At 39.9% G+C, this 24,342-nt stretch overlaps 1 protein-coding gene and 1 pseudogene across 4 annotated transcripts in view; both read left to right on the forward strand.

Moving 5' to 3' along the window:
* The first annotated feature begins 3,056 nt into the window (after positions 1-3,056).
* On the forward strand, positions 3,057-3,990 carry LOC148049488 (olfactory receptor 10V1-like; annotated as a pseudogene).
* An 11,213-nt stretch (positions 3,991-15,203) lies between these two features.
* STX3 (syntaxin 3) overlaps positions 15,204-24,342 on the forward strand; it is a 38,027-nt gene continuing 28,888 nt past the window's right edge. For all 4 annotated transcript variants that reach the window (XM_087714507.1, XM_087714508.1, XM_014059354.2 and 1 more), the window contains exon 1: positions 15,204-15,542. In XM_087714507.1, coding sequence (XP_087570633.1) covers positions 15,513-15,542 — 30 coding nt within the window. In that variant the 5' untranslated portion in view covers positions 15,204-15,512. The remainder of the gene's footprint in view (positions 15,543-24,342) is intronic.

Raw genomic sequence — 24,342 nt, forward strand, 5'->3', positions numbered from 1 at the left:
TAGAAATAGAATTACAAAATAAGCCACAAAGTGACAAAATTAGAAAGGATTGGATGTTAGCAAAACATAAATTAAATATATTAGACCAGGAAGAAATGGCAAAGGGCCTAAAACTAACAAAACAAAATTTCTTTGAGCAAGCAAATAAACTGGGGAGGTGGCAGTCATATAGATTGAGAAAAGAAAGAGAAAAAAGATTAATATATCAACTCCAAGAGGAAACTGGTGAACTACAACATACAATAGAAGGGAAGAAAAAGATTGCATACAAGTACTTTGAGAATCTGTAAAAAGTGGAACAAGTAGATGGAAAACAAATAAAAAAATATCTAAATGGAGAAGAAACCCCAACAATAACAGAAGATATGAAAGAAATGTTGTTAAAAAAAATAACAAAACTAGAATTGAAATAGGTGATTCAGAAACAGAAAAATAATAAAACGCCAGGCCCAGATGGATTCCCAGGAGAATGGTACAAAATAATAGATGAATTGAACGAATTGATAGAACCCTTGATGTTGGAGATATATAATGAGGAACTGATGAAAGCAAAAATACCGGACTCATGGAGGGAAGCACATATTACATTAATATTTAAAGAAGGTGCAGATAAAAAACAGATTCAAACTATAGGCCAATCTCGTTGTTAAATGCTGACTATAAAATATCCACAACAATAATAGCGGAGAGATTGAAAAAACTACTAAATGGCTATACACATCCAGACCAAAATGGATTTCTCCCAACAAGACAAATCAGGAATAACACTAGAATAATAGCAAATATTTTAGAGTACTATGAGGTGCATCCAGAAAAACAAGTGGCACTTGTCTTTCTGGATGCACAGAAGGCATTTGACAATTTAAATTGGGAATTCATGATACAACAAATTAAGGATATGAAATTAGGGGACCAATTTGAAAGATTAATAGAAGCAATATACTCCACCCAAAGGGCAAATATATTATTAAATGGGGAAAGTACAGAGACCTTTAAAATAATGAAAGGAATAAGGCAGGGTTGCCCACTATCACCTCTGTTCTTTATCCTGACGCTTGAAAGTCTTTTAATAATTAGACAAAATTTGGAGATAAGAGGAACTAAAATTAAAAAAGAGGAGTATAAAATTCAGACCTTTGCAGATGATTTGGTATTCATTATAGAAGACCCACCAGAAACAGGAAATAGCTTAATGCGAGAACTGGGAAAATATGAAGATGTAGCAGGGTTAAAGATTAATAGAGAAAAGACTAAAATGATAACTAAAAATTTGAAGGAAGAACAAAATAAAGAATTAGAAAGAATAATAGGGCTGCAAGTGACAAAGAAAGTTAAATATCTTGGAATATAACTAACTGCTGTGGGAAGTTATCATCCAGCCATCTCCCAGAAAAATGAAATATCCTAGGAAATATTGAAAAGGCAGAATATTTTTCTGGATGTGAAAAGAAAGAAACATGTTTTAAAAGACAGAATAGTTGCCTGTAGCTTCCTGCCCATCCCCACTGTTAATGGGCCATTGAGAAGGCCAGGCTAGTCCCTTTTATATAATAAAGACTTCTCCACTGCAGCCCCAGGGGGGATGGGAGTAAAGGCATGATAATATTGGCCCTTTACTCAACTGACCACATGGCATCTGAGAACTCATCCATACCTGGATTCAAAACACAGGCTAGAGAGTAGCCCCTGCATGACCCCATGGGAGTCTGACAACCAATCAGAATACATTTCTTACACAGGAACAGGAAACAGAGAGGTGGGACTGAACAGGTTATATATAGCCTAGCCTATATATAGAACTGTGTAGCCTATATGTAGAACTGTGTATAAAGGTGAGTAAATTTCATAAATAAAGGTGAGTAAATTTCATTTATAATTTATGTGTATAAAGGTGAGTAAATTTCATAAATAAATAAAAGGAATAGAATGAAAGTAGATTGAGTGCAGGAAGAGAAACAGTGGCTCCTGTATGAAATATTATTAGAATACAAATTATTTCCCCCAAAGAATCAATAGAAAACAAAAGAAAAAAGCTGCCTTTATCTTACGCCCTTAATTTCTATTGCTTATTATTTTTTACTGTTGTGCTTTACATCATATAGCTATGTATGTATGTATGTATGTATGTATGTATGTATGTATGTATGTATGTATGTATGTATGTGTGTGTGTATATTTAGATTTTACAATGGAAGTAGTGATCTTCCTCCCATATTTGGGCATACCGGGGGTTGTAAAATCTATATATATACACGGTGTGTATATATACACACATATACATACACTCACACATATATGCACATAATGTCTTACAGAGTTAGATTCTGAATATTGTGTATAGTTTTGGTTTTGTTAACTTAATGTCACTATTATTTATTCCTTGTAATTTACTGAAAATCTGACCTGCTGAATTTTCTATTTTATTTTATGCAGATTTTAAAAAGCAAGTGATGGAGTAAAATAAAAGTAACTCTATCTTACATCATTAGACAAATTTTCAACCCTCAGTTCAAATAACAACATTGACAGCGGCAATAAGCTACAATCTAACATGGTATTATTTAGTACTGTATGTGCAAAATGCATTACAGAAGAGAACAGCAGCTTCTTCCAGACATTATTTATACAGTAAAGGTTCCACCGATTTCAAAGTAACATACACTTCTAAGGGAGTCTGCATTTGAATTAAAGTGAGAAGAGAAAGGTACAGAAATAGAACAGATTTGGGAAAGGAGCAGCCTGATTACATTTAAAACACAAAACATTTCCACAAACAGAAAAAGAAAAACAAGGCAAGACAGTCAAATTAATAATGTTCAATTCTTAAATTTACAGTAGTTTGCCAAAGCTACTACCACTTTGGCTATGCCATGTAATTCATATACACATGATATTGACTTCATTTGCAAAAAAAAAGAAGTTGTGGAGGCGGGGGGATTCTGCCTTCCATTGTCAGCTAGGAGTTGATTTACCATGTTGAAAAATACAAAGAACTGCATCTTTGTGATTTATTTTCTTCATTTTTATCTTGCACCAAATCATGCTGCGCAGTGTACATGGGAAGGGAAAACGACACCAGACTGTTCTATTTCTACTTTCATCCCTTTTCAACCTTCCCCGAGGTGCATTTGTTGATTTTTGTTTTTTTCCCTAGCTTTGTTCCTGCTCAGTCTTTTGGTAAATTCTGCTGCTTTACTCAGTGTGCACAGTGTACACTCCCTCCACACTCATGTATTTTTTTTCTTGTCAAGCTTGGCCATGCTGGAAATGGTCTGTTCTTTTGCCCTTGCTCCCCTTACCCTGGCCAACCTCCTCTCTGCAAAGAAACCCTCCATCTCCTTGCCTGGGTGTGGCACCCAGATGTTTTTCTTTATCTTCTTGGGAAGCAGTGACTGTGTCTTGCCATCCATCATGGCTTATGACCGCTATGTGGCCATCTGCCACCCTCTGTGTTATTATGAGCTGGAAGGTGTGCACTGCCCTTGTAGCTGAGACCTTCACCATGTGCTGCTTGTTTGGCATGCAGATCACTATCTTGATATTACACCTCCCATTCTGTGGCAACCATGAGATCAATCACTTTTCTGTGACTTCCTGGCTGTCTTAAAACTAGCCTGTGGGGAAACTCATGCTCACCAAGCCACATTCTTCATCATCTGCACCATTGTCCTGACTATTCCATTTCTCCTAGTCTTGATCTCTTACACCTTCATTGTGATGGCCATCTTGTGAATTAGCCCACTTGCAGGTCGGCAGCAGGCTTTCTCAACTTGTTCCTCTCACTTGATGGTTGTCATTATGCAGTACAGCTGTGGTGGCTTAGTATACCTGCGGCCTGGCTCCAGTTACTCAGCAGAGGAAGGTGAGGTAGTGTCTATATTCTATACCTTTGGCACACCTGTATTAAACCCCCTGATCTATACCATGCGGAACAGGGAATTAAAAGATGCACTAACCAAAATCCTTAGAAAGAATCTTTCGTTCAAATGAAGGGTGTAGCAATCCCAACTAGCACCACCATGTGGTAGAAGCAAGATGTCGCAGAAAATAAAAATAAAACAATGTATGGGACTGAAAGATTTATTCAAGGTTTATACAGATAATATTTCCACTGATTTCTCACAAGCATTCGGACTTATTGACCAAAATGGAATTTTAGTTTCTTCAAGGAATAGCAAGAAATGTTGCATAGTGAGGCTAATGGGTCTTCTGTGGAGGTTGTTTTATATGTAGAAGTCAACATTTTATTTACAGGTGGCATTTAAGAAGCATCCCAAAATGCTATTGCTTGCAGTAGATATTAACTGTCTTTTCTCTTCTTGTTATTAAATTCTGAAGAAAATACTAAAAAGGGTAGGAGACCAAAAATATATGCTTGAAAAGCAGCTGTCTAAAAACTGAACAAATAATAGGGCCTACTGAGATTCAGTATGTAGATTTGTTAACTGTAAAAAATAAAATAAAAAGTTAAATCACTGCTAAAATTAATGTTTTTAACTGTATATATTGTTAAGTTGTTTTATATGAGGTATAGTACCAGTGTATAACTTTAAGCGCTAGATGCTTGTATTTTGGCCTTTTCCTAAAGTTAAACACTGTTTGAAAACTTTATGGGGAAAACATATTATGGGGAGATTCAGTGCTGCCAGTTGTGTGCTGGACCCATGTCCCTCTTGGTTAGTCTCGGCTTCCCGGGAGGTGACACAATGCTGGCTCCAGGCGATTACCAATGCTTCATTGAGAGAGGGGTTCTTTCCCACCAGAAAGGAGGCGGTGGTGAGGCCCCTCCTTAAGAAGCCTTCCCTGGACCCAGCTTCTTTAGCCAACTATTGTCCGGTCTCCAACCTTCGCTTTGTAGTGAAGGTTGTTGAGAATGCGGTAGCACGTCAGCTTCCCCAGTGCCTGGATGAAGCTGTCTACTTGGATCCATTTTAGTCAGGTTTCAGGCCCGGATACAGCATTGGTCGTGTTGGCCGATGATCTCTGGTGGGCCCGGGACAGGGGCTGTTCCTCTGTTCTGGTCCTATTAGACCTCTCAGTGGCTTTTGATCATGGTATCCTACTGCGACGACTCGAGGGGTTGGGAATAGGGGGCACGTTTTACGGTGGTTCTCCTCCTACCTGTCAGATCGGTCACAGTTTGTGTTGACTGGAGGGCAGGGATCGACCCCGAGGCGCATCACTTGTGGGGTGCCCCAGGGGTCGGTTCTCTCACCCCTCCTGTTCAACATATATATGAAACCACTGGGTGAGATCATCTGTGGTTTTGGGGTACGGTATCATCAATATACTGATGATACCCAACTTTTCATCTCTACCCCAAACCACCCAAACGATTCCCTCGATGTGATGTTTCAATGCCTGGAGGCTGTGCGGATCTGGATGGGGAGGAACAGGCTCAAGCTCAATCCCTCCAAGACGGAGTGGCTGTGGTTTCCGTCATCCCGATTTGTGCATCTTGTTCCATCTTTGATGATAGGGGGAGAAATTTTAGCCCCCTGAGAGAGGGCCTGCAATCTGGGCGTCCTCCTGGATACATGACTTAGTTTAGAAGAACACCTGACGGCCGTGACCAGGGGGGCCTTTTACCAAGTTCGCCTGGTATGTCAATTGCACCCTTCCTGGATCGGGATGCTCTGTGCACAGTCACTCATGCCCTCGTCCTTTCTCGCCTGGACTACTGTAATGCTCTCTACATGGGGCTGCCCTTGAAGAGCACCTGGAAGCTTCAACTGGTCCAGAATGCAGCTGCGCAGGTTGTCATGGGGGCACCCAGGTACTCCCATGTTACACCCCTTTTAAGCAGCCTGCACTGGTTGCTGGTTGTCTTTCGGGTGCAATTCAAGGTACTAATTATGACCTTTAAAGCGCTCCATGGCTTAGGCCCAGGGTACCTGTGAGACCACCTACTGCCACTGGTAGCCTCCCATCGTCCAGTACGATCCCACAGAGTTGGCCTCCTCCTGCCGTTGGCCAGACAGTGTCGGCTAGTGACCCCCAGGGGGAGAGGCTTCTCTGTGGGAGCGCCTTCCCTCTGGAATGAGCTGCCCCCAGAGCTTCGTATAATCCCCGACCTCCGGTCCTTCCAACACGCCCTAAAAAGTTGGCTTTTCCAGCAAGCCAGCCTGGCCTGAACAAAACAAAACAAATTATTGATTACTGTTAATTTTAATTTGAATTCTTTTAAAAAAAATGTCATTGTCAATTTTAATTGGGTTTGGGATATTCTTTTTTTTTTTACTTTTGTGTTATGTGTTTCTTTTAATGTTGTACACCGCCCTGAGTCCTTGCGAGAAGGGCGGCATATAAATCGAATAAACCTAAACCTATTCACCTCTGCTTTTTGCAGAATCATAAACCTTCCTGAATGGAGCTGGAGAAAATTTAAACCAGGCAGCTTTGAAAACAATCTATCAGTTGATTCACTTCAAAAATCAGTATTAAAGTTAGTGATAGTAGTTTGCCTTTTATTAGTACATTTGAAACTCAGCTTTTAATGCTTTCTCAGTTGTTTGCACTAAGTAAGCACTGTCCTTTCCCCCCCTGTTCCTAAGCAAAAATAGCATCCCTTAATCATAGCTGCTTCTAGGTCTATCAGAGACTGCTTGCTGAAGAAGCTGAACCTGACTATCAAGGTCAACAAGCTAGTTACTACCTATCCAGTGTGTCTCAATCTTGGCTACTTTAAGAGGTGGAGGCATCAACTCCCAGAATTCCCCAGCCAGCATGGGGAATCTGGGGGTTGAAATCGCCACTTTTTAGAACATAGAATCATAAAGATGGAAGGGACCTCAAGAGGTCTTCTACTCCAGGAGATCTTACACCAGCAATCTCCAGGTTTTCCAGCTTTGCGGAAAATTGAGGGGGGGTGGGAGAGGTAATGGTTACTGTGAGCAACAGGCAGATGCACACGAAGCTTCATTTGCATGAGGAGCAAGCACATGAGCAAGGCGCTCACACAAATGGAGCTTCACATGTACCCTCACTACTTGTGTAAGTGGAGCTGTGTATTGGAGACCCCTGCCTTATATCATCCCAGTCCAATGGCTGTTCAGTCTGTTTTTGAAAATGTCCAGTGATGGAGCACCAGGAGGCAGGAGACAAGCTGTTCCAATGATTGCGCTCAGTATCAAAAAAATTATCCTTAGTTCTAGGTTTAATTTAATAAGCTTCTGCCATTATTTTTTGCCCTGCCTTCTTGTGCTTTGCAGAAAAAGTCAATCCCCTCTTCTCTCTGCTAGCCCATCTAATATTGGAAGTCAGATCACGTCATTCCCCCCAATCCTTCTCTTCAATAGGCTAAATATACCTTGCTTCCTCAACCATTCATCATACAATTTAGACCTCCAGACCTTTTTATCATCTTTGTTGCTCTTCTCTGTACACATAGGTCCCAGCACCCTTTTTGTATGATAGTGATCAGAAGTGTGTGAGGTATTCCAAGTGTGGCCTCACTTATGCTGTATAAAGTGGCATTATCACTTCTCGTGATCTTGATGTTATTCCTCTGTTCATGAAGCCTGAGACTGCACTGGCCTTTTTAGCAGTGGCAACACATTGCTGGCTCAAACTTAAGTGATCATCTTAAAGTCATCTCAAAAGTCACCAAGGTTGAGAAACACTGATTTAATCTGCTGAATAATTTACACTGTTACAGCCATGCAGTTGGATGTGTATTTTCAGCATTTTCTAGCCAAGCTATCAAATAACTAGAGTACTGTTTGGGTTTAGGCATACTAATTCGGAAGAGGGTCAGGCAAGCCCAATCTTTAAGCAAAGCAGAAGGACTGGTAGGCTTCTTATCAAGGAAACTTGAAGTCTTGCAGGTAGAGATTTAAGGACATAGCTTTCTAACAAACATGTTTATTGCAAGTACTAAGGAAGCCATTAAAAAGAAATGGATCATATAATATACAAGACATAGTTATAATAGTAATTTTATTTATGTGTAACATTTATATAGCTGCCCATCTTGTATTGAACTCTCGGCATACTGCAATCAATAGATTTCATGTGACGGGAAGGTGGGACTGACGTCGCTACGACACGACATGCAATCTTGGAGCTCCAGGATTGCTGTCAATATCTCTGCTGCTGGAGAGTCCTTTTGGATCTAACCCATCCTGTAGAGACGGTGATAGAGAAGGGCATGTCCTGCTGATCTCAGGGACATTGAAAAGTCCCTGATTGATCCAGGAGAAGCTCTTTTTTCTGGCAACAATGAGAAGCAGCCATTGAAGCTGCAGAAGGTTGGGATAGCCCCTGAATGGAAGAAGAGCAGGAAAGAGTGTCGAAATGGTGAGATAAATTTTACTATTAGAGAAGAAAACACCCAAAAAGACTTAGAGTAAAATTAAAATTAAAGACAGAAGAGAGTACGCAAGCCTGTATTAAACTTAGTGTGTTATCTTTTTTTAATTTTGCTTATTTTTAATGGATGGAACTCTTACTTTTTAAATTGGACTTGTTTCTTTTTCCCCTCTTCTTCTATTTTTCCTCTTTTTCATATTTGTGGATTGATTTTCTTTCTTCTCTTTTTACAATGCTTGGCTGGATTGTTAGTTTTTAAGCACTTTTTTTCTTAAGCCCAGAATTTAAAGAGAGGGGTAGAGGCAGAGGAAAAAGAAGCAACACTGCCATCTAGAGGCTGGAGGCTTGGAAACATTTTTTTATTTCTTTTGAACATTCGACTCACATTTAATACTTCAAGGCTCCTGATAATAGGAAGAGTACGAATTGTTCATACAGGTGCTCTTCTGGAGTACTATCAATAGCTGGACTGGAGTGAAGAGAAAACCTTGACTTGAAAGATTATAGTGAACTTGTTTGAAACTTAACAAGAAAGCTTTGGATGTTTTAGTGGCAGTGTTTATAAGCTGGAAGAATGACGCAACATGAAGAAGAAAAAGAATTAACATTGCAAATGATTATGTTTGAAATTCAAAAAGTACAAATAAGAACAAAAAACATTGAAAAAAGGATGGAGAACATAGAACTAAAAACAGAAAAAATAGAGGGAAGAGTTGGGAATATTTATGAAACGATGATGAAAAAAAGAAAGAAAAATATTGACAGTAAATTGAGCGTGGTTGGAAATGACAGGAGTGGAATGTTGAAAGGAGAGATTAATGAACTGGAACCCTATCTCAAACCTCAAAACATGGAAGAAGAGAAGGGAAAAAAATTGGCATAAACAATGAGAGAAATTTTGGCAGAAGCACCGGTGGTAACTAATGGCAAGCTGATGGAAGGAATAGATGGAGGGTTTCGAGTCTTTACAAGATATGCAATGAACAACAAGATGCCAAGAAAAGTCCATACAAGACTTATTATACAAATACCACAAATGGCAGGAGATATAAGATTGCACTATTAATGGAAGGATACAGGATGAAGAAATGAAATGTTAGAATAAAAATTAAGTTAAACTTAGTTAAAATTAGAGTAGTATGTATGTATGTATGTATGTATGTATGTATATACATATATACATATACATACACACACACACACACACACACACACACACACATATATATATATGTGTGTGTGTGTGTGTGTGTGACTATATATATAGTCACAACCCCTGGTATGCCCAAATATGGGAGGAAGTTCACTGCTTCCATTCTCTGTCCATCGGCTCGTCACAAGAGACCATCCAGACAGAAACCCAATATTTTTACTGTTGCCTTTGTTACATTTGTGTTGTATTTGTGCTGATAAATAAAGGGAGACTAGTATAGATCTATTTCAAGCTATTTAGCTCTCATCAGCTAGCCATACCCTTACTGGGATTCGAACCTGGGCTGTATTACATATTAGGCAGATGTGTTAACCACTAAGCCACAGGCTCTCCTCCGTTATCAGCTGAGCCAGGGAGAAAGGTATATATTTAAAGTCACAACCCCTGGTATGCCCAAATATGGGAGGAAGTTCACTGCTTCCATTCTCTGTCCATCGGCTCGTCATAAGAGACCATCCAGACAGAAACCCAATATTTTTACTGTTGCCTTTGTTACATTTGTGTTGTACACAAAATGTATATATTTAGTGTCACAACCCCTGTATATATATACACACACAAACATACATATACACACACTAGATTGATATGAAATTTTATATAAATTCTAAGTGAGGACTATGGAGAGGATGTTTAAAAGTTCTGTTATAAAAGATAAATAATTCTATATAGAATAGAATACAAAGATTAATACTATTGGATGATTTCAGGATGATGTAAATGCCATAATATAAATTTATCTTAAATTTAGAATACTTTACATAAAATGGATGTAATAATAGCTACAGTCAAATGAATGTTTAATAACCATAACTATTGTATACATACATATTAGAATTATATAAGTTTTCATGTAAATTGCAAGTGAAGACTATTGTGAGAAAGCACAAAAGTTTTGGAATCAATCGACACACTGTAAGTAATTGGAGAGGGATTTATATTTTGTGTTTATGTTTGTATGTTTTATGTTTGTTTAAAAATAAAAAACTTTTATAAAAAAAACAAATTTCATGTGCCTTTTACTCCTGCCCATGAGGCACTACAGGTGGCCTTATCGTCTTGAATGAGAGGAACCTTATTTTTGTAATGGTCCCAGGCTGTTTGCTTTTTGCTAGAGCTGGCCCTCCCTTTGTGTGCTGAAGGACTCTTTTGAGTTCTCCTTCAGGCACTCAATGATTACCACCTCCGTGGTACCTCCCCGTGGAGATTCGCACCCTCACCACCGTCCAGACCTTCCGTACAGCCCTCAAGACCTGGCTATCCCGTCAGGCCTGGGGATAAAGATTCTAATCCGTCCCCACCCGAATGATGAATGAATGTTGTGTTCTATTTTTTACTTATGTATTGTCTCATGTCTTGTCTTGTATTCCCCTCCCCACAAATTGTAAGCCGCCCTGAGTCCCCTCAGGGAAAAGGGCAGCCTATAAATAATAAACAAACTCAAACAAACTCACCTGCCTTGAGGATAGATAGAATTTACTGCTCTGCCTTGAATCACAAAAAGTCACAACTACCCACTTAGATAGTTGCCTTAATCCTGCCTGATCTGTGAGAAGAGGAACCCAAGAAGACCTGGGCCCCAAATCCCTATACTTTCTCTATTGTTTCCATCCTTCCATCTTTCCTCTCAGGTTCTGCTTGCTAATGCAGTCAGGAAGGACACCATCTTAAAGTTTCTATCCTAGACTAAAACATTCCATTTTTGTTCCTGATTATATTTGATCATGTTAAACTTTTCTTTCTTGCTTGCTGGGGTCAGATTTTCTATTTTTTGACATTTCAATAGACAGATTTTTAAACTACTGTTGTAGCCCTGTCTTAGATCCCAAACTGAGTGTGCTTTAGATCTGGGCAGTTGCCGAGGAATGGCCTAACAGATGGAAAGTGGTACAAAACAACTGGTAGGATAAGAATACACACTTTTAGAGTTCAGGACATTTGGGGTAAGATCAGGGAGGCCCAAAGTGAAGCCCCACTTGACATAGAATTCAGTGGGTGACTTTGGCCCATTTTACCTCTGTCCAATGAGGAGAAAATAAATTATGGAGAGATTCTGCTGTATACTCTCAAGTTTCCTCAAAAAAGATAGGGCAAGATAGGTCTAGAATTACATTTTTTCTTAGCATGTTTCCTTAAAAAATCTGAGAAGCTGTGTGTCATGCAGGCATTTGGAAGGCTGAATTGCTCTTGAAAGAGTCTGTATGGTACATAAGCGGGAAGGAATATTTAACCACAAATGTACTAGACAATCATGAATAAGCCACTGTTGCTCATCTCCCAGCCCGAGGGAGACAATATGAGCCTGTCTTGTGAGGCTACTGTATGATGTACTGGAATGTTAAATCTGATCCCGCCCAAATGCTAAAAACATGTTTATGCTTAATAATCCTAAAAAAGTTAAAAGGGAAAAGCACAGCTGTACCATTTCAGAGGGCTATCGGTGTTGATTGGCAGGGAAATGGATAGGATGGCAGGCAGCTAAAATGGCTTTTCTACACCCCCCCGCCCAACTGTACAAAGTCTATTTGTCAGCTAGCAATGGAATGCTGATCTTCAGGATTCCCAGGATCACTCTTGGTAGTGCTCTCTAATACAATGGATTTTTTTCTCTATGTAGTGTTTGTGCTGGCGGGGGGGGGGGGGGCAGGAGTGAAGATTTTAAATATCCTCTAAGGCAGGGGTATTAACTCGATTTCATTGAGGGCCGCTTAGTATACTATAGCATGTCATCAAGAATTTTGTTGAATACTGTTTGATACCATGAACACTGAAGTCTGGCTTATGGGTCTCCCATAACTTTTCCACAGGTGGGAATGGATGTTGGGATCCTTGCTGCAGCTGCTAACAAAAAAAAAGAAGAAGAAAGTCATGAAGTTGGAAGCAACTTTATTTGATTGTCATTACTAAAAATTGAATAGTAAAAATGGCTTGGATCTTATTACTTTCAAATTTATTTATTTCTCAAATTTAAATGGCTACACTCACCTCATAGAATGTGACTTTGGGCAGCATACACCAATCCAATAAAAACAGTAAATAAATATGACAACCATTATTTAAAACCATTATATAATAATTATTACAAAGAATTAGAAAGTTTAAAAGCAGAGCTAAAGCAAGAGAAGAAAATAATGGAAGGATGTTAATAATAAGGGAGCCATCATATGAGTTCACCTGTCCCCTCAGATGTTGGGAGGCCAACCTTATTTTTGGGGATGGAAAATTGCATAATATGGGCACCACAGCAGAAAAGGCCCACTGCTTAGACTAAATCTCTTATAAATTATAAATAACATTGGGTTTCTTTTCATGAGGGAAAGTTATAAACCCACAGTGCTTTAAGTGGGACACAATATGCTTATGTGTTATAAATGAGACAATATCTTATGATGAAATAACTAAACAGTCAAGGGGATAAATATCACATGTATAATGCTGAAAAAGGAAGCAAAAACTATCAAGAAGCTTTATGTAATTCAAACAGTTTAACATTACTCAACTGTCACAGAGAAGAGGGGAATCGACTTATTCTCCAAAACATCAGAGGCAGAACAAGAAGTAATGGGTGAAAGTTTGTCAAGGAGAGATCCTATCTAGAAGTAAGGAAAAATTTCCTGACAGTGAGAACAATTAATCAGTGGAATAGCTTGCTTCCTGGAGTTCTGGGTGCTCCATCACTGGAGGTTTTCAGTTAAAGTGCTGGCTGTGGGTCCGTTGTTGTTTTATGTTGTAACGGCCTGGGTGGTGGGTGGGGCTCATTTGTTTACCAGGGCTGGTTTCCAGATGTCTGGTAGGTGGGAAGTTTATTCATGTTGTGGGGGTGTTTCTCTATTATGGAAGCTACTGAAATAGAGAAACACCCCCACAACATGAATAAATGTGACAAATGAGCACCACCCACCACCCAGGCTGTTACAACACAAAACAACAATGGACCCACAGCCAGCACCAATCAGCACCAATCTAATAATCATGATACAGCCACACATCCAATCAATCCACTTACTGAAACAAAGCCAGCACTCCACACACACACACACCAAGATTTATAGAAAGACGGCAGCTCCGGCCACGCTTTAAGCCAAAAATGACTCCTCTCTATTTAGCTGCAGGGTCCCCACTTCTTTAAGCAATGAGAAATTCCAGGACAGGATTCAGTTTTAGAGACCTGGAGAGGGGGGGGGAGTTAATGGGCTGGTGTCCCTTACTCCCTCTTTTTAAAAACATTTTTCATACACAATTACCCACAGTCCAATTTGATATGATGTATCTATGTATAGTTTTGGTATACAGTTCATCATACAGTTTCCCCCCCCCCCGCCTTTCTTTCCTCTCCTCTTTCCCCTCCTTTAAAAGCCAATCATACAGTTTTGCTACTCAACAGTATTTTCATGGAAAGTTTGCAAGCCGAATGATGTCAGTATGTACTTATATATAGCATTATTCACTCTTCCCTTTCTAGATGGCTGCTTCTTTGCTCTCCCATGACATTTTTCAACTGCAGAGCAGATGCACTACAGGTAGTCCTCGACTTACAACCACAACTGAGCCCCAAATTTCTGCTGCTAAGTGAGACATTTGCTAAGCGAATTTTGCCCCATTTTGACCACCTTTCTTGCCACACGTTAAGTGAATCGCTGCAGTAAAGTTAGTAACACGGTTGTTAAATGAATCTGGCTTCCCCCTCAACTTTGCTTGTCATAAGATCACAGAAGGGGATCACATGACCCAGGGACACTGCAGCCCTCATAAATATCAATCCGTGGTCCAGCATCTGAATTTTGATCATGTAACCATGGGGATGCTGCAAGAGTTGCAACTGTGAAAAAACCATCAGAAGTCACTTTTTTTTCAGTGCTGTTGTAACTTTTGAACAGTCACTAAACAAACAGTTGTAAGTCGAGGACTATCTGTATCTCCAATTCTGGCAAATTTCTTAAGAAGTTCTGCTGTTTCCTCTATTACAGAGAGGAAACATTGGCCTGGGCCAACCTCAGCGTGAAAGGCAGTTGGTGCCATGCTTCTTTCCTTGGGCTCCAGGAATTACTACATAGGTCAGGGGTGCCCAGACTTGGCAACTTTAAGACTTGGGGACTTCAACTCCCAGAATTCTCAAGCCAGCAAAGCTTGAAGTCCCCAAGTCTTAAAGTTGCCAAGTTTGGGCACCCCTGACATAGCTGGTAGTTCAAAAGCCCATGGGGAAATACTAACCCTTCCCTCTTCTCTTGACCCATTTCTGCCTTGCACCTTAAGACCTGTCCTACGACCTTTCCCATTCTCTCTTTTTTTTAAAAAGAAACTTCACAGACACTCACTTTTTTGGCTTGTTCCTGCAAGTCCCCCCCCCTTTCTTTCTTTCCTCTCCTCTTTCCCCTCCTTTAAAAGCTAACCAAGCCAAACCGTACCTGGCAGATAATCAGCCTTGTCCTCACCCGGTCACGGTGTGAGTTCAGGGACTTGCCGGTCGGCTTGTTAACTGCTACAAAACAACCCAGCCTAGAACAAGAGGAAGTCGCGGGAGTCATACAAGCGCGTCGTCAATGCCCTCCCGGGCGAAGCCACGACTCCTGGCCGACAGAGCCGCTAGGCGCGGCCGCTGTCTCTTTAAGAGAGCTTTTGCCCAGGTAAAAGGGGCGGGGCCTCCGCTCTTCCCCGCTTTCTCCCCTCCCCCTTTTCCTTCCCTCCGCGTCTGTCACCGGGGATTAGCAGCTGCAGCCAGCTCAGCGCCGGAGGATCAGGCTCGCCGGGGGAGCGAGAGCCAGATTGAGATTGCGCGGGGTGGGCTGGAGATGCCGGCATGTACGTTCGCCCTCCCGCCCTGGTGCGACTCGGACGCTCCTCCTAGAGAGTGAGCAAAGGAGGCGAAAGAGGAGGACGCTCGGCTTTTCGGACTTCGCGCTGGGATTCCACTTCCTGGAGGGGCCCTCCCCGTGCACAGGTCTCCTGGGTTCCCTGCTTGGCCGAGGGACAGGAGCCGCACCCGACCACAATGAAGGACCGGCTGGAGCAGCTGAAAGCGGTGAGTACCGACCACCCCAGTCATTAGATCTCTCACACGGAGGAGCTTCAGGGAGATCCGAGAGAAGGAAAAACCTGGCCGCTTTCAATGGAAACTCCCTCTAACTCCTTGGGCTTTTTACTTCGCAAACATACACCAGATCCGGCAGCGGGAATTCATTGACACGGGAGAGGGAGGGGGGCCCTGGGGAAAGGCGTTCGGTCCCCTCCAAATCCAGCTGGATGCGCCTATAGAGTCATTTTTGGAAGGGGGAGGGGGAGTATATAATTTAGGGACGGCACAGGTAGTCCTCGACTTACGACCCTAATAGAGCCCAACCTTTCTGTTGAGACATTTGTGAAGTGATTTTTGAGCCGTTTTACGACCTTTCTTGCCTCAGTTGTTAAGTGAATCCCTGCAGTTGATAATCAGTCAGTAACCCCGGTTATTAAGCCAGTCTGGCTTCCCCATTGACTTTGCTCATCAGAAAGCCCCAAAAGGGCCTTGGGATATAGCAAGGGTCATAAATACGAACCAGTTGCCAAGCATCTGAATTTCGATCACATGATTGTGGGGATGCTGGAAAGGTCATAACTGTGAAAAACGATCTTTTTTTCAGTGAATGGTCACTAAACAAACTTTTGTAAGTCAAGGACTATCTGTTTTGCACCATTTCTGAGGTAAAAGCAAGCTGAGAGTATATCTGTCACTTTGTTGATGTCTCCATTAAAAAATAGCAGAGGGAATGTAAGCCTGGTAAGCTTTAGACCTGCTGCAAAAGTGAAGGTAGAAGGTGTGGGAAGAGGAAACACAGTGGGGCTGAAGCTAGGCATTCTGGCCAATCCTGAACCAATGCCAACACTCCTTAGCACCCAGGGTGTGCGGCACAACCTGCAGGGCAAATCCTAGGGGGCCACTACTGTTACCAACGGCCTGCTGTGTTTCTGAGTTGATGAGAAGAGGCATCTGGTTGTAGCAGTGTAGTCCCATTAGTAACAAACTTAATTCAAGTAGTTGGAGAAGGAGTGGCAAAGTAATGCCTTGGTAGCCTTCAGAAGCTTGAGGAGAATTAATAGAGGAGCACCACCCATTTCTTTCCATGCCTGAAGAACATAAATAGAACCCGCAGCTTCCTCCTATTTGATTTCCCTCCTTGTGACACTCAGGTTTTATTCAGTAAATGTAGCCTTGTTGCTCAACTATGAGCCTGGAAACAAAGCTGTACTGAGATGCCATGATAGGGTTAGGCATATCATGAGCTTAGGTTCCTACTTTATTTTATCTCTTACAACTGACTTATTGAAGGACTGGCAGTTGCCGAAGGTCACACAATTTAGAACATCTTTTCTTTTAAAGTTCCTTTGGAGCATAAGGAACGTGGTGCAACTAACCATGTTATAGTTTCCATTCTTAAACTGTTTGAGCCATTTGTGGAAAAACAAAACGGATCTGGCTTGTAAGACAAGTTTGCTTGTGATTCTCATCCAGTGCACCCTTCTTGTGTAAGCTACCTGTTCTTAGCATGGGGTGATATTATAAGGCTGGTCGTTCAGCTCAGGTCATTGGCACAAGGACAGCTTCTCATTGGCTGCATTGCCAAAATATATTGTTAGTTCAGTATGTGTGCCAGGCTTTGCAGAGGCCCAGATGTTTTAACCTTCTGGGAAGGCCTTTTGTATTGTCCCTAGGTTGGCTGGTTGTTTTCTAAGAATAAAGTTACTGTATGGGATCTTTATACTTGCTGGGATACAGAATTAGCCATTTTTCTGGCACACCGAGTACTGCTTGTCTCATGGAATGAACCAGTTGCTTAATGCTGCAAACAGACATTGTGGCTAAGTCAGTGGAAGTAGGAAGTAAGTTAGGATAATTACAAGCATAGCTTAATTTATAGAAGAAGGGATGTCCAGGTCATTTTGTGAATTTGCAGGTTTTTTAAACACATGCAAAGCGGCAGTTTGCATAATCATGACATTAAAGAAACTACAGTTTGTTGAATTCACCCTGTATATTTAACCAGAAAGGATTGTTTACATGCCACCGTAGTTGAATTCACATGTGTTATAAAACCCAAGGAAACAAACCACATTTCAGTTTGGTATGATGTACACATTCCAATCATGCAAGAAAGAAAAGGCTGCGTCATAAGAAGGAGGGTACTGGGAAGGTTACTTGGTAGGTGTTACCAACATGCATTTCTTTTACATTTCACATGATCTGAGATTAAGTTCTGACTATGGGACTGCAGATAATCTGCAGGAGATGAAAATAGGAAGGCAAAAAAAAAAAAAAAAAAAAACCACAGTAGAAATAATGCTGTCTAACAGAAAAAGTCCCTGTGGGTTTTCTTACATTGCTGGACTGCAACTGTCATGCGGCCTGGCCAGTTATGAAGAATGCTGAAAATTTTGAAAATATCTAGAGGCCAAAGGCTTCCAAATTTAGACTTCGTATGGAGTCAACTTAGTCTTTGAGTTGAGTTGGATTGATAGCTTTCTTTGGGTGGGCTTAATGTACTACGGTAAATTAAATTTACCATAGACTTTTTCATCAGGCTTGTTTTCCAGTTCAGCTGATTAAATAAAACTGTCAAACAGCTGATGTTAGAATTCAGACTTTAGAGGAAGACATATAAAACAAGACCAGTAATAGTTACCCATCATAGAAATTAGCAATAATAAGATTTCTCCTGCTTTGATAATGCAACAACTAACACTGACAGAAGCATATAATGTGTTGTCCCAAAATAACGTTTGCATCTTTAAAATTATGGGCTCATTTTTTCAAAGCTCCTCCAAAAATTGTAACCACCTGTAATTCTTCCTGTGATAAAAGAGGAGATTATTAATTATGTTGGGAATAATCCTATTCCCATCTAAAGACTTGATTTGGTCTACTTTTGATAGTATGATCCCTAGCACAGCATTAAACAGCCCATAATAGTGCTTCTTAAAAGACTAATTACCCTTGCTATAATGAATGAGAAACCCTGGTTTAAGATTTATGAAATCAAGTTGTTAATTATTTTTAATTGGACTGTTTCAATTTGTCTTTGCCTTGAGGTTTTGTTATTCTTGCTGAATTATATTGATTTGGGGGTCAGTAATATAATAATATATAATTTAATTTCTTGGGTGAGTGATATTTGCTTGCTAGACATTAGATCTGTGCCTACTTATTGTTTAGTTTGTAATCTTGTTTCTCCTCAGAGCAACCAAAGTATTGTAAGCATTTATTCAGCTTTCAATATAGTATGCTACAAAGAATCTTCTGCTTTTACTGAAAATGTGTGAAACAAAAGTATCTGTTAGTTAAGGTCAAACAAAGTTCCTCTTCTCAAAACAAATTGTGTTTTTTTCTTATAAGATAAAGATGATTTTTATAATAAAGTGGAATAATTAGATTAATTTCTTTTACAAATTTTAAATTAAGCAACTTCAATTCTGCAGAAATTCTGCAGATTTCATTTTCAATGTGTGTAATTCATTTTTCTTGCTCAAGTCATTGAGCAATATAACGGACTGTGCTGCATATTAAAACCCTGACTATAGGAAAAGCAACTGCATTTCCTTCTGGTAAAACCTTCCATGCATTTCAATAATTTTTTTAAAGTGCAGATTTTAAAAAGTAAAATGATGAATCGTCAGCTATTTGGCCCTTGAACATAATTTTGGAACAAATACGGTTTAATCTTTTGACTTGGAGCAAGTAAATTGTCTTTCTCATTACCTTTAATCTGAAATGTTTGTGCATGAGCTGGAATACCTGGAATTTTGATTCCTTACACTTTCCATAAATTCTTCTTTCTGGATAGCTCTGAGGAGAAGCCTGGGTCTTATTAATCTTTTATTTCAGGAGTCTCCAACCCCTGGTCCGCAGATCACTACGGGCCCATGGCTGTTCCCTACACATCTGTCTTGCTTTGCCTGGCACAAAAGTTAACCCAGTGAGAGAAATCACCTGCTGAACTTCAAGGGGTGAATTCTACGGTTTCCTGTATTTGGAGGGTCCAAAGTCCATGAAACATTTTGAGGGAATGGACCATGGTTATGATGACCTTGCACAAATGAACTACTTGTTTCTCTGCCCAGCTTCAGAAAGAGCCTGGTGAAGGGAGGAAAGGAGTGACAGATTTAGTCAGGATTATAAAACCATCAATCAGGAGAAGAGAAGATAAAATGCTCGGGAGAGAGAAGGGGATTAATTTTATTTTTATTCCTCTGTGAACTTAAGTTCCAAACAGGCAGTGATTTTATGGAGGACTACAATTAGGGAGGGAGTTTCTGGGCAATAGTGTATGATATTTCCTCCCCTTCTTGATGGAAAAGGCTCCAGGTGGAAGGGGAACATTCAGGAAGACAAAGATTTCAGCATGGAGTTGTTTTTCCCCTGCTTCCTTGGCACAACTGTATATAACGTTTCTTGAGGGTTATATTCATGACAGAAGTAGAAGCCTATGTCCTGCGGTACTTTTTATTGTAGTGTCATCTGAGTGAGAACATTGACTCTAGAGAATATTCCTTCAGGTATGAGAGGAAAAAACACATTGGTGGATGCTGTTTCTGTGTTTGGGGACCTGGGTGGTTTGGATAAACATTTAGTCTCACTATATGGGCCACATAATTTTCTCTTTGTATAATTATTTGTGCACTGCCTCCACAAGCATGTAAATATTTCACTATGTCATCTGACATGTGAAATGATGTGTCCATAAACATGCTTTTACTTTTCTTGAAAGGGAAAGGGAAATTGTTTTGGAGCACATATTACCCTTCTGAATATATTACTGTACCCCCTTTCCTTCGTATTTAGTTCCTGAAGAGGCTGTATACAGCTTGAACTCTACAATTGGATGTCCGTTATAAGAGGAAAACTTAAATTTCCCAATTCCTTTACAATTTAGTAATACAACAAGGTGAGGTGTGAAAAGTCCAGTTCTTTCTTACACAAGAGTTGTAGACTTAATTGGAGGTTAATTAATTAATCTGACCCAATACCCAATTCAGAATATACAACTGAGAACTAACCTGCTAGCTTTGTTTTAATTATTTCAAGGTACTTGCTATTCTCTAAGACTGCCCTCACCCACACAGACAAGCAAGTCACCAGAATATAAACTGACAGCACTGATGATTTTACCTAGTTTGGGGTAATAAAACATCTGCAAGAAAACAAGCAAACTCAGAGAGCACCAAGGATCCCTCATGTCAACCCTGAGCTACAAATATTCTCCTTTATTTTTACCTGATATTTATCATTATCCTTTTTATTGAAGAAGTTCTAGATAGATCACAGCCCAAGGTTCATTAATCTAATAAATCACCATCAACAATAACATCTTAATATATTTACAGTATTATGGGCATTGAAGAGACACTGTTACTATGTTTTAGGTATTTTTCTCAACGTGTAGTCAGAAGCGCTATACTTCTGCTACAATTCAAAACTTCTATTTTAAGACTGAAATACTGTGCAACTATAATAATTATATTTACCACATAAAGAATGGTATGCTCCTGATATGGCTCTTAATATCAGATCTGAAACTTATGTGAATTCCTCTTTCCCTTCAGCCCCCCTCTCCCATGACCCCTCTCATCACTTAAATAGCAAATATGTAAATCCTAAAATCATGAGAATGTATGATTTTCTGTGTAAAAAAGCAAAACCCCTAAAGCTTAAAACTCAATTCCTGGGAAAAGATCATCAGACAGAATGTAATAGTTTCTTACGGGTTTTTTTTAAGAGTAATTTTTATTTTTAAAAAATGCTTTCCAACTAATAGAAGTTTGTTCTGTCAAGTGGAATTTGGTTTTACTGCTTTGGTTTGTCTGTGATACCACGTGGATTCAAAAAATTTCTATGAATCAAGCAAAAATTACAAAACTTGTTTAAAACTCTGGGCAGAGTTTTGAATAATTTGGTTGGTTACCCAAAGAAAACCCTTTGGAATAAGATTTAGAAATAAAGAGAGAAGGCATTTCTTCTGACTTCCATTCTACACCCTATGATAAATTCCACCTCGGAATCTAAATGGCAGGACCTTTATCCTTTCTGCTTCATTGGAATGTGTGTGTCTTGCAAGATTCCTACAAAATGAGCAAGTTACGTTTTTATTAGACTAAACTACAATTACTTAAAAATGGAGCTGAAGCTACAAAGGAAAGAATGAGTCAGATGGACAGGAGTGTCACTGCTCAAGACAGATTTATTTTTCAACATATTTAAAAATCTTTTGCTCCTTTCTTTAAAAAACCCCTAATTATTAAAAGCAAAATAAACAAAGCTTCTTGCTGGATCTACCTATAATTAAAAGGCAAATGTTTCAAACCTGCAATAGGAGGAAAATAATATCAGACTCATAATGTTTTAAAGAGGTCTAGATAATAAAAAAAAGATCATTAATTGTCACTGCTGGACATTTCATTTCCAAGGTCACCTTTTATTTGGCTAAAAATTAAAATGAAACAAAATCAACCGATAAGTTTTACTGTAATTGTATTGTCCTTTTCTAAACAGTTTATGCATCATTTGTGGTTATTGTCCTATTAATTTAAACCATGGGTTTAGAACAATATAGCATCTGTACTATTCACAATAGATGGAAGGGCTTAATTGACTCTAACTGACCTCAACTGGAGTTGAACCAAGTTAATATTATATTTGGATGGGAGGGTATCAGGAAATCCCAAGACTAGATTGGGAAATTAAAAAGAAACCCCAAAAGTAGCAATGGCAAGTGGCTTCCATCAACTACCAGGAAAACTGCATGAAACTCCTGGAAATGAGCTTCATTTGAGGGCATCTGTTTTTATTTTTTTCTCACCAGCTGTCAACAGCTTCTCTTCAGAGACACAGGCCACTCCAGCCAGCTGAGCTTCCAGCATATAAAGAAGCTTTCATTTTGGAAAGCAAGCCTCCTACTCATCTGTAGGGAAGAATGCTCCATACATACCAAGAAGTACTTATATTTATTTATTTATAGCCTGCCTTTATTATTCTTGTAAATAACTCAAGGCACTGAGGCGGTGAACACACCTACTACCTTCTCCTCCTATTTCCCTCACAACATCAGCCCTGTGAAGTGAGTTGGACTGACTGCCCAAAGTCACACAGCTGGCTTTCATGCTTAAGACAGAACTAGAACTCACATTGTCCTGGTTTCTACCTCTTTTCTGCCTTTACCACTACTAGACCATATTTTAAATTATTTTTGAAGGGGTAATGACAGCAAATGGTTAAAGCAGGTTTTGCAAGAGTTAGTCTTTTTATTTACTGATACCACTGCAGTTCAGTACATGTAAAGGTTCCTACATGACAAATCTAATTACAGGTTGTTGCTGGAACAGTTCTGTAGCATACAGAATCTTTGTGCTAAACTGTAGAAGTCAGCTTGCAAATAGACTAAAAGAACAGTTTGAGTATATGGTGTGGAAGCAAGGGAAACAGAGTTATAGACTTTTTTATTTGCTTGCATAGCATCCCTGTGAGATAGTGAGTTGCTTTAAAACACATGGTTTGTTCATTCAGCTAAGCAGGAACTTGATAGTTCAGCTAAGCAGGAACTATTATGAAAATTTGTCAGAATTGGTACTCCCAGTAACAGAACCAACTATTCTGGGTATGATAGACAGACAGATACAGATAAACCCCTTAGCCTTTCAGCATATTCATTTATGGAGAAAACACATGCACAATTAAATAGCACATATCTCCCTGTCAGATAACAGAATGCAGGCTGTTCATTGTGGTTTCCTGAATTAAAAACTGTAGATGTACTTCCTTAAAAAGATTTTTTTTTAAAAAAGCTGGGTTGTATGTTAGAGGGTGTATGGACAGTGATTGCTGTGTGATCTGAAAAATGTGGAAGCGGAACAGGGATAATCATCATGGTCTGGTAACGGAGGGTGCTGCTGCTTCCCATCTCCCTCTGAATGGGGAACTGGCTAGATAGCTGCTTCAGTAGGTAATGTTGTGCAGAGTGTAGTAAGAGCAAAGGACTTCTGCATGCATGTCACAGTTGAAGGTTGCAGGGAACATATGCCTAAAGTCTTTGGACCACGACTGTACGGTATACTGTTTGAAGGGTACAGGAGGTTCTATAGGATTGTAAGATTTATGATCTTACAAGAACATACGACAAATTATTTTACTTATTTAAAAATCTTAATCACTTATTAGACAAAGGTCCTTGGGCACTTTGCCATAAAAGAACACTGAACAGTACAGTTTGAATTAAAACATCTACAAAAATATCAAATAAAACAGAAAATGAAATATCATATAGATCAGACAGAAGCAAGACAGTATCATCTAAAACCAAGGGAATTAAAAACAATTAAACTACAGTTAAAGGGCAATTTAAAAGCTTGGGGAAATACCATAGGTCTTCAACTGGTACTTGTCAGCCCCATTAAATAGACCAGACAATGAAACCAATTCAACTCCCTAGGATCGTGGTGGCGAACCTATGGCATGCGTGCCACAGGTGGCATGCAGAGCCATTTCTTAGGGCACGCAAGGTATTGCCCTGTCAGCTCCAATGTGCATGCGTGCGCTGTCCAGTTGATTTCAGCCTTCATTTTCGACCATTTTTGGCCATCCTGAGGCTTCCAGAGGGTAAAAAACGACCCAGCATGTAAACCGGAAGTCAGAAAACAGGCCATTTCTGGCCTCCGGATAGTCCTGCAGTGGGGTAGGGGAGGCCATTTTCGCCCTCCCCAGGCTCCTAGAAGGCCTCTGGAGCCTGGGGAGGTGAAAAACAGGTGCACCATACCACTGCACAGCAAAAGTGCATGACCCCCCCCACTTTCCCCCCACT

This window comes from Thamnophis sirtalis, unplaced genomic scaffold, assembly GCF_051295495.1.
Source record: "Thamnophis sirtalis isolate CommonGarterSnake01/CBP01778 unplaced genomic scaffold, rThaSir2_p1.2 scaffold_1, whole genome shotgun sequence".
Classification (NCBI taxonomy): Eukaryota; Metazoa; Chordata; class Lepidosauria; order Squamata; family Natricidae; genus Thamnophis; species Thamnophis sirtalis.